Below are 13776 nucleotides of genomic sequence, written 5' to 3'. Positions count from 1 at the left end.
AGGAGCACTAGCTAGCCTGCCAGCCCCATCAGTGGTGATCTACAGTGTTTACACCAGGCCCACTACTTAAACAAGTCAATAATTATGTAGAGCACCTCGGAACCTCTAAACCACTTCACCATTACGCACTACACTGCACTGTACTGTAATGTACTAACGCTACAGAGCTGCTGTCACTGAGTCTACACTTCATAGACCAGGAGGAAACAAAGGGAAAGAGAAAAGACCCAGAGGCTTGTATCTGAGAAGTCTACAGGTAAAAACAATCAAGAAGGAAAGCGAGAGCTAAGGATAAGAAGAGCAGTATAAAGATTGAGGAAGAAGGGAAAGTGTTGAAAGGCATGTGTGTTGTAGGAGAGAGGAGTCAGGGGAGAAAGCGATAGATGAAAGAGGGGTGAGAGGGGGCACACTTAGACATCTGGCTTCTTAGAGAAACCCCGCTTTAAGCAAGTCTCTCTTGAGGAGAGGCAGACAGAGAGACCTTATGGGACTCTAGCCTAACTCTGAAAACTGAGCTAGTAACAGCAACGGCAGTACCACTTTCTCTCTCTCTCTCTCCCTCCTGGTCTGTTAAGTATTTATGTTGATGTTTTATGCACTCAGATTTCTGCAAGGGTAAGGGCTTTTTTATCTGTTCTCTATGGGAGTGATGGAGGAAACTTTCTGGCGTACATACATTTGTGTGCTTCAACAGAGATATTGTGTGTTTGTGTGTTTGTGCAAAAGAAAGAGAAAACGTTGTGTGTATTTCAGTGTGATCTTATTTACAGTGTGTGTGTGTGTGTGTGTGTGTGTGTGTGTGTGTGTGTGTGTGTGTGTGTGTGTGTGTGTGTGTGTGTGTGTGTGTGTGTGTTAGCTCTAACCCAACATTGGGAATGAGTCAGGTTAGATAAGCAGTCTCCAGATAAGACAGAGCTGGAACAGCAAGCAGCGGTTCAGCTAAAATGTTTTCCTTTGTCTCCATCAATTTACCTCTTATTTTCTATCCCTCCATCCCTCCCTCCCTGCCTCCTTCCCTTCCTTGTGTGTCTGCCATATTGTTACCTCTCTGTATCACTATATTATCACTCATTCCTCCATTACTTTATTTTCTTTTTCAATGTCTCTCATCATCTTTTCTTCCTCCTTCAGTCTTTTCTGTGACCAACCATGCTTTCCTCTGCCTCTCATTCTCTTCCTTCTCTCTATACTTCACTGTGTGTTTGTGTATGTTTGATAGGTCTCTCTCTCTCTCTCTCTCTCTCTCTCTCTCTCTCTCTCTCTCTCTCTCTCTCTCTCTCTCTCTCTCACACTCACTCTCACTCTCACACTCACCCTCTCACACTCACCCTCACACTCACTAGGGTTGGGCGGTATCCAGATTGTCAAACCGTAACACCATTTCTGTACCATCCCGGGGTATATGGTATTACTAGGTATTATTTTTATTTGACAAACAAAACTATTTAGTCAACAGGGATCTTGATGAAGGAGGGGATTGAATGTCTCTGCTGGAACCAAGAAGCTTTATCTTGACATCTAGTCACTTAGCTAGCAAGTTAGCAAACCAAATACATAGCTGGAGCCCTGAGCTGGGTATAATTGTGACCTGTTCCAGGAAGCTAGGCGTATGTCACAAGTCACTACTTCACAGGAGAGGCATTTTTGCGGGGCAGAAATGCCTTCGGGAACATGTAAACTTTCATGTGCCTTAATAGCAAACTTGTATGCCATCTGTAAATACGAATACAATTGTTAAATTACGAGTCTAGTTGGTTTAGCCATGGAAAAACTTTCCGCTAGCCATGATTGGCTGAGATAATGGTTGGGCTGCACATGCCGAGAGATGGGTTCGGATTGGACTGCCATTTAGCACGCTTCTGTCTATAACATGAGCTGCTTAGTATGTGTACAGTAGGTCATCCTTTCTAAAGTGGCTTTTTTGAAAGATACCACGAAGAACTGCACAAGTGTTGCTAATGCTCTCCACTTTCTGGAGGACCGAGATTTGAAATCAGTGGAACGCCCGGTGGAAGCAGAGTATGATAGATGGAGAAAATTCAGGTGTTTGATTACAAATGTGGAAGGAGTCTAAAAGAGAACACAGAAGGCTGTTGTATGAAACACTTGTATGGATTATATCTTCAAACTAAGGCATCCCTGACAGAAAGGGAGAAGCGTTCATCCATGTATACGGGTAAAAGAGTCTAGCTAGCTACATTTACAGAAAAATATGGGTTTGTTGGTGTTAAAATGCACCAGTTATGCTATTTTGGTCCCCCAGGCTGTTGATGTCAGGCAGCCTGTCATTTTTGTGTTTATACTTTTTCATAACGACAATGACAAGTTTGATTGGTCTGCCATGTAGCTTGCTTCTGTCTATAACATGAGCTGCTCAATATGTGTAGATAATCCTTGCTACCACAGCTTTTTTGAAAGATATCATTAAGAACTGCAAAATTGTTGCTACTACTCTCAACATTGCTGCCCTGAATTTAACAGGTGCTATCGACAAAGATCAGTGGGGAAAAGTTGTGATGGACTAGTTTCTGGAGGACGATCGTGCCATGCTGACTCTCTCTGAGTTTGAAAATTAATAGACGAGGAAATCCCTGATTTAGGTAAAAACATTTTCATTGAACCTGATGACAGTGATGGGGAGGAAACAGTGATCAACAGTCTCCGGATTACATCTGCAAACTAAGGGCAACCATGGCCTTCATGACAGTGAGGGAGAAGTGTTAATCCATGTGTACAGATAAAAGTCTAGCTACATTTTACGATATTCTACATTTCAAATTTTGTCAGAAAGTCGCTTTCATTGCAAGTTAAAGCATACTGCTAGCTAGCTAGCTAACGTTAGCTGGCTGGCTTGCTAGCCAATGTTATGTGTATGATCTGTGTAGTAATATTATTTGTCTCTCACAAAGCCATTTACATTGCTAGTTATAGCTAACTAACATTGAAATTAGTTGGTTAGCTTTAGCTACCTGCAGATTCATGCATAGTGCATGGTAGTATGGTTTGGGATTATGCTTCATTCTTTAGCTAGCTAGCTAGCTAGCTACACGTCTAAACAAAATGTAAGTAACCATTTCACTCTGCCATTTACACCTTCTGTATCCTACTACTTTTTAGTCTTGAAATCTTTGGTTGTTTATTACACTACCTTACTCACTCTGTTTAGCACATGGCCTCACAAGCAAATCCTTAAAGAGATGGGTGTGAATGATGCTGAATAGGTGTAGACAAAGAAGAGCTCTCCAGTAGGTTTACCAAAACATTCACGGGCCATTTTCTCAAAAGTGGGGTTACAAGTTGATCAAGTTTTAAAGCAGATTTACTTTCCCATTGTTCCTCAACTGCAGTGTATGATATCATATTTTCTAAAGCAGGAATAGGCTTTTATAGGCTAAAGTCCAAGCTATGTCATCCAATGTCGCGACTGCTGTTGGCATCCAAAGATTATCCAACTTGAATAAAGGCTTGCAGGTAAGGACGACAGCAGTGGTGTAGCCTACAGGTGATACGGATGTCACTTATTATTGATATCTACATAGCGCATTGATGTGAATCACACTGCTGCTCTCTCATTTAGCTATTTGGGCCTTACAGATTGTGGTTGTTGTGGATGGCTGTTCACAAATGTATATGTATATTTTAACCCAATAACGGTTAAATTTTAAAAGTTTAAGATGCCTATCAATCATTGTTTTTGCGACCAGTGCACAGCCAGTGAAAAATGCTCTCTTGCAACAGCTGTATAGGAGCTCCCTTCTAAACTCCTCCGTGGTATTGTGTTCCATACAGTCAAAAACAAGTATAATTTAGGTAGACCATGAGTGGGAATTTTATTGATCAATTTAATTTGTGCTGATACATTTTTTTTCTCCATATAGGACGACGTAGATATCCTCAAACTCGCACACTTTACATAGACAGCTGCAAATTATCTAAATATAAGTGTCACCAACAAAAATGAAAACAATAGGCCTATAGCATACATTTTTCACATGCAAATAGCACTTTTCGGTAAGCTCAAAGCATTTATTTTTCAACTTGAGGCAATGAGCCAATCAGACCTCCATGACAACAAAATCATAAACAGAGTAGGCTAATAAGTCCTTTGATTTGGGGTTATGCTCAAGTAAAACTATTTGGCTAATCTATAGTGCCTTCGGAAAGTATTCAGACCCCTTTACTTTTTCCACATTTTGTTACATTACAGCTTTATTCTAAAATGGATTAAATAAATTAAAATCCTCAGCAATCTACACACAATACCCCGTAATGACAAAGCGAAAACAGGGTTTTAGAAATGTTTGCGAATGTATTAAAAATAAAAACAGAAATACCTTACTTACATAAGTATTTAAACCCTTTGCTATGAGACTCAAAATTGAGCTCAGGTGCATCTTGTTCCCATTGATCATCCTTGAGATGTTTCTACAACTTGATTGGAATGGCACACACCTGTCTAAATAAGGTCCCACAGTTGACAGTGCATGTCAGAGCAAAAACCAAGCCATGAGGTCGAAGGAATTGTCTGTAGAGCTCCGAGATAGGATTGTTTTGAGGCACAGATCTGGGGAAGGGTACCAAAACATTTCTGCAGCATTGAAGGTCCACAAGAACACAGTGGCCTCCATCCATCTTAAATGGAAGAAGTTTGGAACCACCAAGACTCTTCCTAGAGCTGGCTGCCCGGCCAAACTGAGCAATCAGGGAGGTGACCAAGAACCCGATGGTCACCCGACAGAGCTCCAGAGTTTCTCTGTGGTGATGGGAGAACCTTCCAGAAGGACAACCATCTCTGCAGCACTCCACTAATCAGGCTTTTATGGTAGAGTGGCCAGACAGAAGCCAGAGCCCAGACTTGAACCCGATCGAACATCTCTAGAGAGATCTTAAAATAGCTGTGCAGAAACGCTCCCCACCCAATCTGACAGAGCTTGGGAGGATCTGCAGAGAAGAATGGCGCGTGTAGAGAGTATAGAGATATTGTTATCCACGTCAGCACCAACGATGTTAGGATGAAACAGTCAGAGGTCACCAAGCGCAACATAGCTTCAGCGTGTAAATCAGCTAGAAAGATGTGTCGGCATCGAGTAATTGTCTCTGGCCCCCTCCCAGTTAGGGGGAGTGATGAGCTCTACAGCAGAGTCTCACAACTCAATCGCTGGTTGAAAACTGTTTTCTGCCCCTCCCAAAAGATAGAATTTGTAGATAATTGGCCTTCTTTCTGGGACTCACCCACAAACAGGACCACGCCTGGCCTGCTGAGGAGTGACGGACTCCATCCTAGCTGGAGGGGTGCTCTCATCTTATCTACCAACATAGACAGGGCTCTAACTCCTCTAGCTCCACAATGAAATAGGGTGCAGGCCAGGCAGCAGGCAGCTGTTAGCTGCCAGCTTAGTGGAGTCTGCCACTAGCATAGTCAGTGTAGTCAGCTCAGCTATCCCCATTGAGACTGTGTCTGTGCCTCGACCTAGGTTGGGCAAAACTAAACATGGCGGTGTTCACCTTAGCAATCTCACTAGGATAAAGACCTCGTCCATTCCTGCCATTATTGAAAGAGATCGTGATACCTCACATCTCAAAATAGGGCTACTTAATGTTAGATCCCTCACTTCAAAGGCAGTTATAGTCAATGAACTAATCACTGATCATAATCTTGATGTGATTGGCCTGACTGAAACCTGGCTAAAGCCTGATGAATTTACTGTGTTAAATGAGGCCTCACCTCCTGGTTACACTAGTGACCATATCCCCCGTGCATCCCGCAAAGGCGGAGGTGTTGCTAACATTTACGATAGCAAATTTCAATTTACAAAAAAAAAATGACGTTTTCGTCTTTTGAGCTTCTAGTCATGAAATCTATGCAGCCTACTCAATCACTTTTTATAGCTACTGTTTACAGGCCTCCTGGGCCATATACAGCGTTCCTCACTGAGTTCCCTGAATTATTATCGGACCTTGTAGTCATAGCAGATAATATTCACATTTTTGGTGATTTTAATATTCACATGGAAAAGTCCACAGACCCACTCCAAAAGGCTTTCGGAGCCATCATCGACTCAGTGGGTTTTGTCCAACATGTCTCTGGACCTACTCACTGCCACAGTCATACTCTGGACCTAGTTTTGTCCCATGGAATAAATGTTGTAGATCTTAATGTTTTTCCTCATAATCCTGGACTATCGGAACACCATTTTATTACGTTTGCAATCGCAACAAATAATCTGCTCAGACCCCAACCAAGGAGCATCAAAAGTCGTGCTATATATTCTCAGACAACACAAAGATTCCTTGATGCCCTTCCAGACTCCTTCTGCCGACCCAAGGACGTCAGAGGACAAAAATCAGTTAACCACCTAACTGAGGAACTCAATTTAACCTTGCGCAATGCCCTAGATGCAGTCGAACCCATAAAAACTAAAAATATTTGTCATAAGACAGGCTCTGTCGCAGCCGGCCGCAACCGGGAGGTCCGTGGGGCGACGCACAATTGGCATAGCGTCGTCCGGGTTAGGGAGGGTTTGGCCGGTAGGGATATCCTTGTCTCAGTATGTAAAATGTAATAAAATGTACGCACTCTACTGTAAGTCGCTCTGGATAAGAGCGTCTGCTAAATGACAAAAAAAAAAAAAAAAAACTAGCTCCCTGCTATACAGAAAATACCCGAGCTCTGAAGCAAGCTTCCAGAAAATTGGAACGGAAATGGCACCACACCAAACTGGAAGTCTTCCGACTAGCTTGGAAAGACAGTACGGTGCAGTATCGAAGAGCCCTCACTGCTGCTCGATCATCCTATTTTTCCAACTTAACCTCTTATGGCTCAAAAATCAGCAGTGAGTATCAGCAGTGGAAAGAGGTGGCCATTTCAAACGGCCTCGTACTCAATTCTTGCTTGTACAATATGCATATTATTATTACCTTTGGATAGAAAACACCTTCTAGTTTCTAAAACAGGTTTAATTATTTCTCTAAGTGAAACATAACTCTTTTTACAGCCCATTTTCTGTAAAAAGTGACATTTCCAAGAAGCTATGTCTCTCTTCAAGATACTCTCTATAAAAGGCCTTGGCACTTAGGACTGTACAAACACGTCACACATCTTCCCCTGGTTGTCATGCGGAAGTGAGAGAAAAAATGACTTGATTATCTCTGTCAGGGACTGAAAAGAACATCTTTGAGTGATAAGTGCGCACTTAATTTTTTTTTCTGGGCGCGAAGTAGGAACTGGACTGCGCTCCTGGAAAACACTCGTTATAGGTGAATATGACCTCCAGCTTCGATTTTCTTTGATACATGTCACAATATCATCCTAAAGTATGTTTTTTCAATATACTTTAATTATATTATTGAAATTTATTCTGGACTTTAGACGTGATGCGACGCAAGAATTTTGTCAAGACGGAGAGGTTAGCACGGCATGGCCAGTGTGTCATGCTAATTCAACAGGGACATCGTTCGTTCTAGGTCCAAATGAACACGGTTCTGAACAAAGGACCCTTTGGAGAACATTCTGATGGAAAATCAACAAAGATAAGGACCCAATTTGGGATGCTTTTTCATATATCTGTCGAACTGTGCTATCGCTAGCGTTTGACTAGAATCAATGCTGCTGTGTGTTAGCTATTGTAGTAAGCTAATATAACGATATATTGTGTTTTCGCTGTAAAACACTTCAGAAATCGGAAATATTGTCTGTATTCACAAGATCTTTCTCTTTCATTAGCTATCCACCATATATTTTTCTGAAATCTTTTCTGATGTGAAATTAGTAGTTGACGTTGGTGTCTGTTTTCTCTGGCTACTGCCGTGCGATTTCTGACTGTAGCTATGATGGTGGCTAAGATGGTAGCAGTAATGTAAAACTGATTTATAACTAAAATATTCAACTTTTTCGAACAAAACATAGATTTATTGTGTAACATGTTATAGGACTGTCATCTGAGGTAGTTTTTTCTAGGTTATTTAGGTTGGTTCTAGGTTATTTAGGTTGGTTCTAGGTTAGTTTGGTTAGCTTTGTGCATGCTAATTGCATGCTACCGTTGCTGTGAAAAATGTCTGTCTGTCTTTTGTATTTGGTGGTGAGCTAACATAAATATATGTGGTGTTTTCGCTGTAAAACACTTCAGAAATCGGAAATATTGTCTGTATTCACAAGATCTTTGTCTTTCATTAGCTATCCACCATATATTTCTCTGAAATGTTTTCTGATGTGTAATAAGGTAGTTGACGTTGGTGTCTGTATTTTCTCTGGCTACTCCCGTGCGATTTCTTACTGTAGCTATGATGGTAGCAGTAATGTAAAACTGATTTATAGCTAAAATATGCATTTTTTTTGAACAAAACATAGATTTATTGTGTAACATGTTATAGGACTGTCATCTGAGGTAGTTTTTTCTAGGTTATTTAGGTTGGTTTTAGGTTAGTTAGGTTGGCTTGTGCATGCTACTTCATCCTACTTGTGCTGTGAAAAATGTCTGTCCTCTTTTTTATTTGGTGGTGAGCTAACATAAATATATGTGGTGTTTTCTCTGTAAAACATTTAAAAAATCGGACATGTTGGCTGGATTGACAAGATGTTTATCTTTCAAATGCTGTATTGGACTTGTTAATGTGTGAAAGTTAAATATTTTACAAAAATAGATTTTGAATTTCGCGCCCTGCACTTGCAGTGGCTGTTGTCATATTAAGCCCGGTGTCGGGCTTGCAGCCTGAAGAAGTTAATTGAGGAAAATAAGAACAATCCAAAATGTCTTTTTGATACTGTCGCAAAGCTAACTAAAAAGCAGCATTCCCCAAGTGAGGATGGCTTTCACTTCAGCAGTAATAAATTCATGAACTTCTTTGAGGAAAAGATCATGATCATTAGAAAGCAAATTACGGACTCCTCTTTAAATCTGCGTATTCCTCCAAAGCTCAGCTGTCCTGAGTCTGCACAACTCTGCCAGGACCTAGGATCAAGAGAGACACTCAAGTGTTTTAGTACTTTATCTCTTGACACAATGATGAAAATAATCATGGGCTCTAAATCTTCAAGCTGAATACTGGACCCTATTCCAACTAAACTACTGAAAGAGCTGCTTCCTGTGCTTGGCCCTCCTATGTTGAACATAATAAACGGCTCTCTATCCACCGGATGTGTACCAAACTCACTAAAAGTGGCAGTAATAAAGCCTCTCTTGAAAAAGCCAAACCATGACCCAGAAAATATAAAAAACTATCGGCCTATATCGAATCTTCCATTCCTCTCAAAATTTTTAGAAAAAGCTGTTGCGCAGCAACTCACTGCCTTCCTGAAGACAAACAATGTATACGAAATGCTTCAGTCTGGTTTTAGACCCCATCATAGCACTGAGACTGCACTTGTGAAGGTGGTAAATTACCTTTTAATGGCGTCAGACCGAGGCTCTGCATCTGTCCTTGTGCTACTAGACCTTAGTGCTGCCTTTGATACCATCGATCACCACATTCTTTTGGAGAGATTGGAAACCCAAATTGGTCTACACGGACAAGTTCTGGCCTGGTTTAGATCTTATCTGTCGGAAAGATATCAGTTTGTCTCTGTGAATGGTTTGCCCTCTGACAAATCAACTGTACATTTCGGTGTTCCTCAAGGTTCCGTTTTAGGACCACTATTGTTTTCACTATATATTTTACCTCTTGGGGATGTCATTCGAAAACATAATGTTAACTTTCACTGCTATGCGGATGACACACAGCTGTACATTTCAACGAAACATGGTGAAGCCCCAAAATTGCCCTCGCTAGAAGCCTGTGTTTCAGACATAAGGAAGTGGATGGCTGAAAACGTTCTACTTTTAAACTCGGACAAAACAGAGATGCTTGTTCTAGGTCCCAAGAAACAAAGAGATCTTCTGTTGAATCTGACAATTAATCTTGATGGTTGTAAAGTCGTCTCATATAAAACTGTGAAGGACCTCGGCGTTACTCTGGACCCTGATCTCTCTTTTGACGAACATATCAAGACTGTTTCAAGGACAGCTTTTTTCCATCTACGTAACATTGCAAAAATCAGAAATGTTCTGTCCAAAAATGATGCAGAAAAATGTATCCATGCTTTTGTTACTTCTGGGTTAGACTACTGCAATGCTCTACTTTCCGGCTACCCGGATAAAGCACTAAATAAACTTCAGTTAGTGCTAAATACGGCTGCTAGAATCCTGACTAGAACCAAAAAATGTGATCATATTACTCCAGTGCTAGCTTCCCTACACTGGCTTCCTGTTAAGGCAAGGGCTAATTTCAAGGTTTTACTGTTAACCTACAAAGCGTTACATGGGCTTGCTCCTACCTATCTTTCCGAGTTGGTCCTGCCGTACATACCTACACGTACGCTACGGTCACAAGACGCAGGCCTCCTAATTGTCCCTAGAATTTCTAAGCAAACAGCTGGAGGCAGGGCTTTCTCCTATAGATCTCCATTTTTATGGATTGGTCTGCCTACCCATGTGAGAGACGCAGACTCGGTCTCAACCTTTAAGTCTTTACTGAAGACTTATCTCTTCATTAGGTCATAAGATTGAGAGTAGTCTGGCCCAGGAGTGTGAAGGTGAACGGAAAGGCTCTGGAGCAACGAACCGCCCTTGCTGTCTCTGCCTGGCCGGTTCCCCTCTCTCCACTGGGATTCTCTGCCTCTAACCCTATTACAGGGGCTGAGTCACTGGCTTACTGGTGCTCTTTCATGCCGTCCCTAGGAGGGGTGCGTCACTTGAGTGGGTTGAGTCACTGACGTGATCTTCCTGTCTGGGTTGGCGCCCCCCCTTGGTTTGTGCCGTGGCGGAGATCTTTGTGGGCTATACTCGGCCTTGTCTCAGGATGGTAAGTTGGTGGTTGAAGATATCCCTCTAGTGGTGTGGGGGCTGTGCTTTGGCAAAGTGGGTGGGGTTATATCCTTCCTGTTTGGCCCTGTCTGGGGGTATCATCGGATGGGGCCACAGTGTCTCCTGACCCCTCCTGTCTCAGCCTCCAGTATTTATGCTGCAGTAGTTTATGTGTCGGGGGGCTAGGGTCAGTTTGTTATATCTGGAGGACTCCTCCTGTCTTATCCGGTGTCCTGTGTGAATTTAAGTATGCTCTCTCTAATTCTCTCCTTCTCTCTCTCTTTCTTTCTCTCTCTCGGAGGACCTGAGCCCTAGGACCATGCGTCAGGACTACCTGGCATGATGACTCCTTGCTGTCCCCAGTCCACCTGGCCTTGCTGCTGCTCCAGTTTCAACTGTTCTGCCTGCGGCTATGGAACCCCGACCTGTTCACCGGACGTGCTAAAAAAGCCAACTGACATTTACTCCTGAGGTTCTGACTTGCTGCACCCTCGATAACTACTGTGATTATTATTATTTGACCATGCTGGTCATTTATGAACATTTGAACATCTTGGCCATGTTCTGTTATAATCTCCACCCAGCACAGCCAGAAGAGGACTGGCCACCCCTCATAGCCTGGTTCCTCTCAAGGTTTCTTCCTAGGTTTTGGCCTTTCTAGGGAGTTTTTCCTAGCCACCGTGCTTCTACACCTGCATTGCTTGCTGTTTGGGGTTTTAGGCTGGGTTTCTGTACAGCACTTTGAGATATCAGCTGATGTACGAAGGGCTATATAAATACATTTGATTTGATTTGATCAGATGACACTCATAGGACTTCATGTTACACACTACATGTATGTTTTGTTCGGTAAAGTTCATATTTATATCCAAAAATCTGAGTTTAGGCGGGACACTACTGTCTCACTTGGCCAAAAGCCAGAGAAAATGCAGGGCGCTAAATTCAAATAAATTACTATAAAAATCAAACTTTCATTAAATCACACATGAAAGATAGATACCAAATTAAAGCTACACTGGTTGTGAATCCAGCCAACATGTCAGAATTCAAATAGGCTTTTCGGCTAAAGCAAATGAGGATAGCACCATAGTAAACAAAGAGAGAGAAGCATATTTCAACCCTGCAGGCGCGACACAAAACGCAGAAATAAAAACATAATTCATGCCTTACCTTTGACGAGCTTCTGTTGTTGGCACTCCAATATGTCCCATGAACATCACAAATGGTCCTTTTGTTCGATTAATTCCGTCGATATATATCCAAAAAGTCCATTTATTTGGCGCGTTTGATCCAGAAAAACACTGGTTCCAACTTGTGAAACGTGACTACAAAATATCTCAAAGGTTACCTGTAAAATTTGCCAAAAAATGTCAAACTACTTTTGTAATACAACTTTAGGTATTTTTCAACGTAAATAATCGATAAAATTGAAGACGGGACGATCTGTGTTCAATACAGGATTAAAACAAACTGTAGCTAGCTTTCTGGTCATGCGCCTCTAACAAACAGGACACTTCGAGTGACCCTCGTTCAAGATGGCTGTACTTCTTCATTACACAAAGGAATAACCTCAACCAATTTCTAAAGACTGTTGACATCCAGTGGAAGCGGTAGGAACTGCAAGAAGGTCCCTTAGAAATCTGGATTCCCAATGAAAATGTATTGAAAAGAGAGTGACCTCAAAAAAGTTATAATATCTGAATGGTTTGTCCTCGGGGTTTCGCCTGCTAAATAAGTTCTGTTATACTCACAGACATGATTCAAACCATTTTAGAAACTTCAGAGTGTTTTCTATCCAAATCTACTAATGATATGCATATCTTATCTTCTGGGGATGAGTAGCTGGCAGTTTAATTTGGGCATGCATTTCATCCAAAATTCCGAATGCTGCCCCTTACCCTAGAGAAGTTAATGACTCCAACCTAAGTGCATGTAAACTTCCGACTTCAACTGTATATACTGTTTCATACTAAATCGAGTGTCTTGGATTTACATACAAAATAATATGAAATGGTCTGAGACCAGGTTGTTCCCAGAGGCAGTTCCAGCACTGCTGTTACCACAACACAAACACACTATGTGAAATGAACCTTGACTTTCACATTACATTATCCTCATTCATTATGTGGAGGGCCAGGAGTTCTTCTGACCTTAACAGCAAAATCTCTGGGCCCTACTTTTGAGTGAGAACACATCCCACCAGCTTTACCAGGGTTACTGACCTCGCGGTCGAGGCCTGCTGCCACGGTGACAATGTCTCCGGTCTCGCTGTTGATGGTGAACATGTTGGGGATGGGGCTGTGTGGCGTCTGGGAAAGGATCCGGTAGCGCACCATCCCATTGGCCGTGGTGTTGTCATCATGATCGAAGGCTGCCAGGTGCATCACAAACGTACCTGAGGAAGAGGAGGCAACAGTCAGATGAGGCATATATACACAGGGACAGGTACACAAGCACAAAGTACCAGTCAAAAGTTTGGACCCTCCTACTTATTCACGAGTTTTTCTTAATTTTTAAACCGCAGAGTGAAGGAAAAGCAGCCAACAAGTGCTCAGCATATGTGGGAACTCCTTCAAGAATGTTGGAAAAGTTGGTTGAGGGAATGCCAAGAGTGTGCAAAGCTGTCATCAAGGCAAAGGGTGGCTACTCCGAAGAATCTCAAATATAAATAGTTTTTAAAAAAAATGGGTCACTAAATGATTCCATATGTGTTCATTCATAGTTCGGATGTCTTCACTATTATTCTACAGTGTAAAAATAGTCAAAATAAAGAAAAACTTTTGACTGGTACTGTACATTCATGCACACACTGATCTCTCACTCTCTCTCTTTATCTCTCTGTCCCTGTTTACACTCCTCTCTCTCTCTGTCCCAGTATCTGCTCCTTTATAATTTCTCAGTCCCTCCCCCTCTCCCTGCCCCCCCCCCCCCCCCCCCC

At 42.1% G+C, this 13776-nt stretch overlaps 1 protein-coding gene across 1 annotated transcript in view; it reads right to left on the bottom strand.

The window, feature by feature from the left end:
- Nucleotides 1–13776, bottom strand: part of LOC120061310 (cadherin-4-like) — a 540424-nt gene that overhangs the window by 62198 nt on the left and 464450 nt on the right. Inside the window, exon 8 of the mRNA XM_039011027.1 lies at nt 13061–13233. Coding sequence (XP_038866955.1) covers nt 13061–13233 — 173 coding nt within the window. The remainder of the gene's footprint in view (nt 1–13060; nt 13234–13776) is intronic.

This window comes from Salvelinus namaycush, chromosome 16, assembly GCF_016432855.1.
Source record: "Salvelinus namaycush isolate Seneca chromosome 16, SaNama_1.0, whole genome shotgun sequence".
In the NCBI taxonomy this organism is placed as follows: Eukaryota; Metazoa; Chordata; class Actinopteri; order Salmoniformes; family Salmonidae; genus Salvelinus; species Salvelinus namaycush.
Note: the sequence above shows the minus strand (reverse complement) of the source record. Positions and strands in the feature narration are given on the sequence as shown.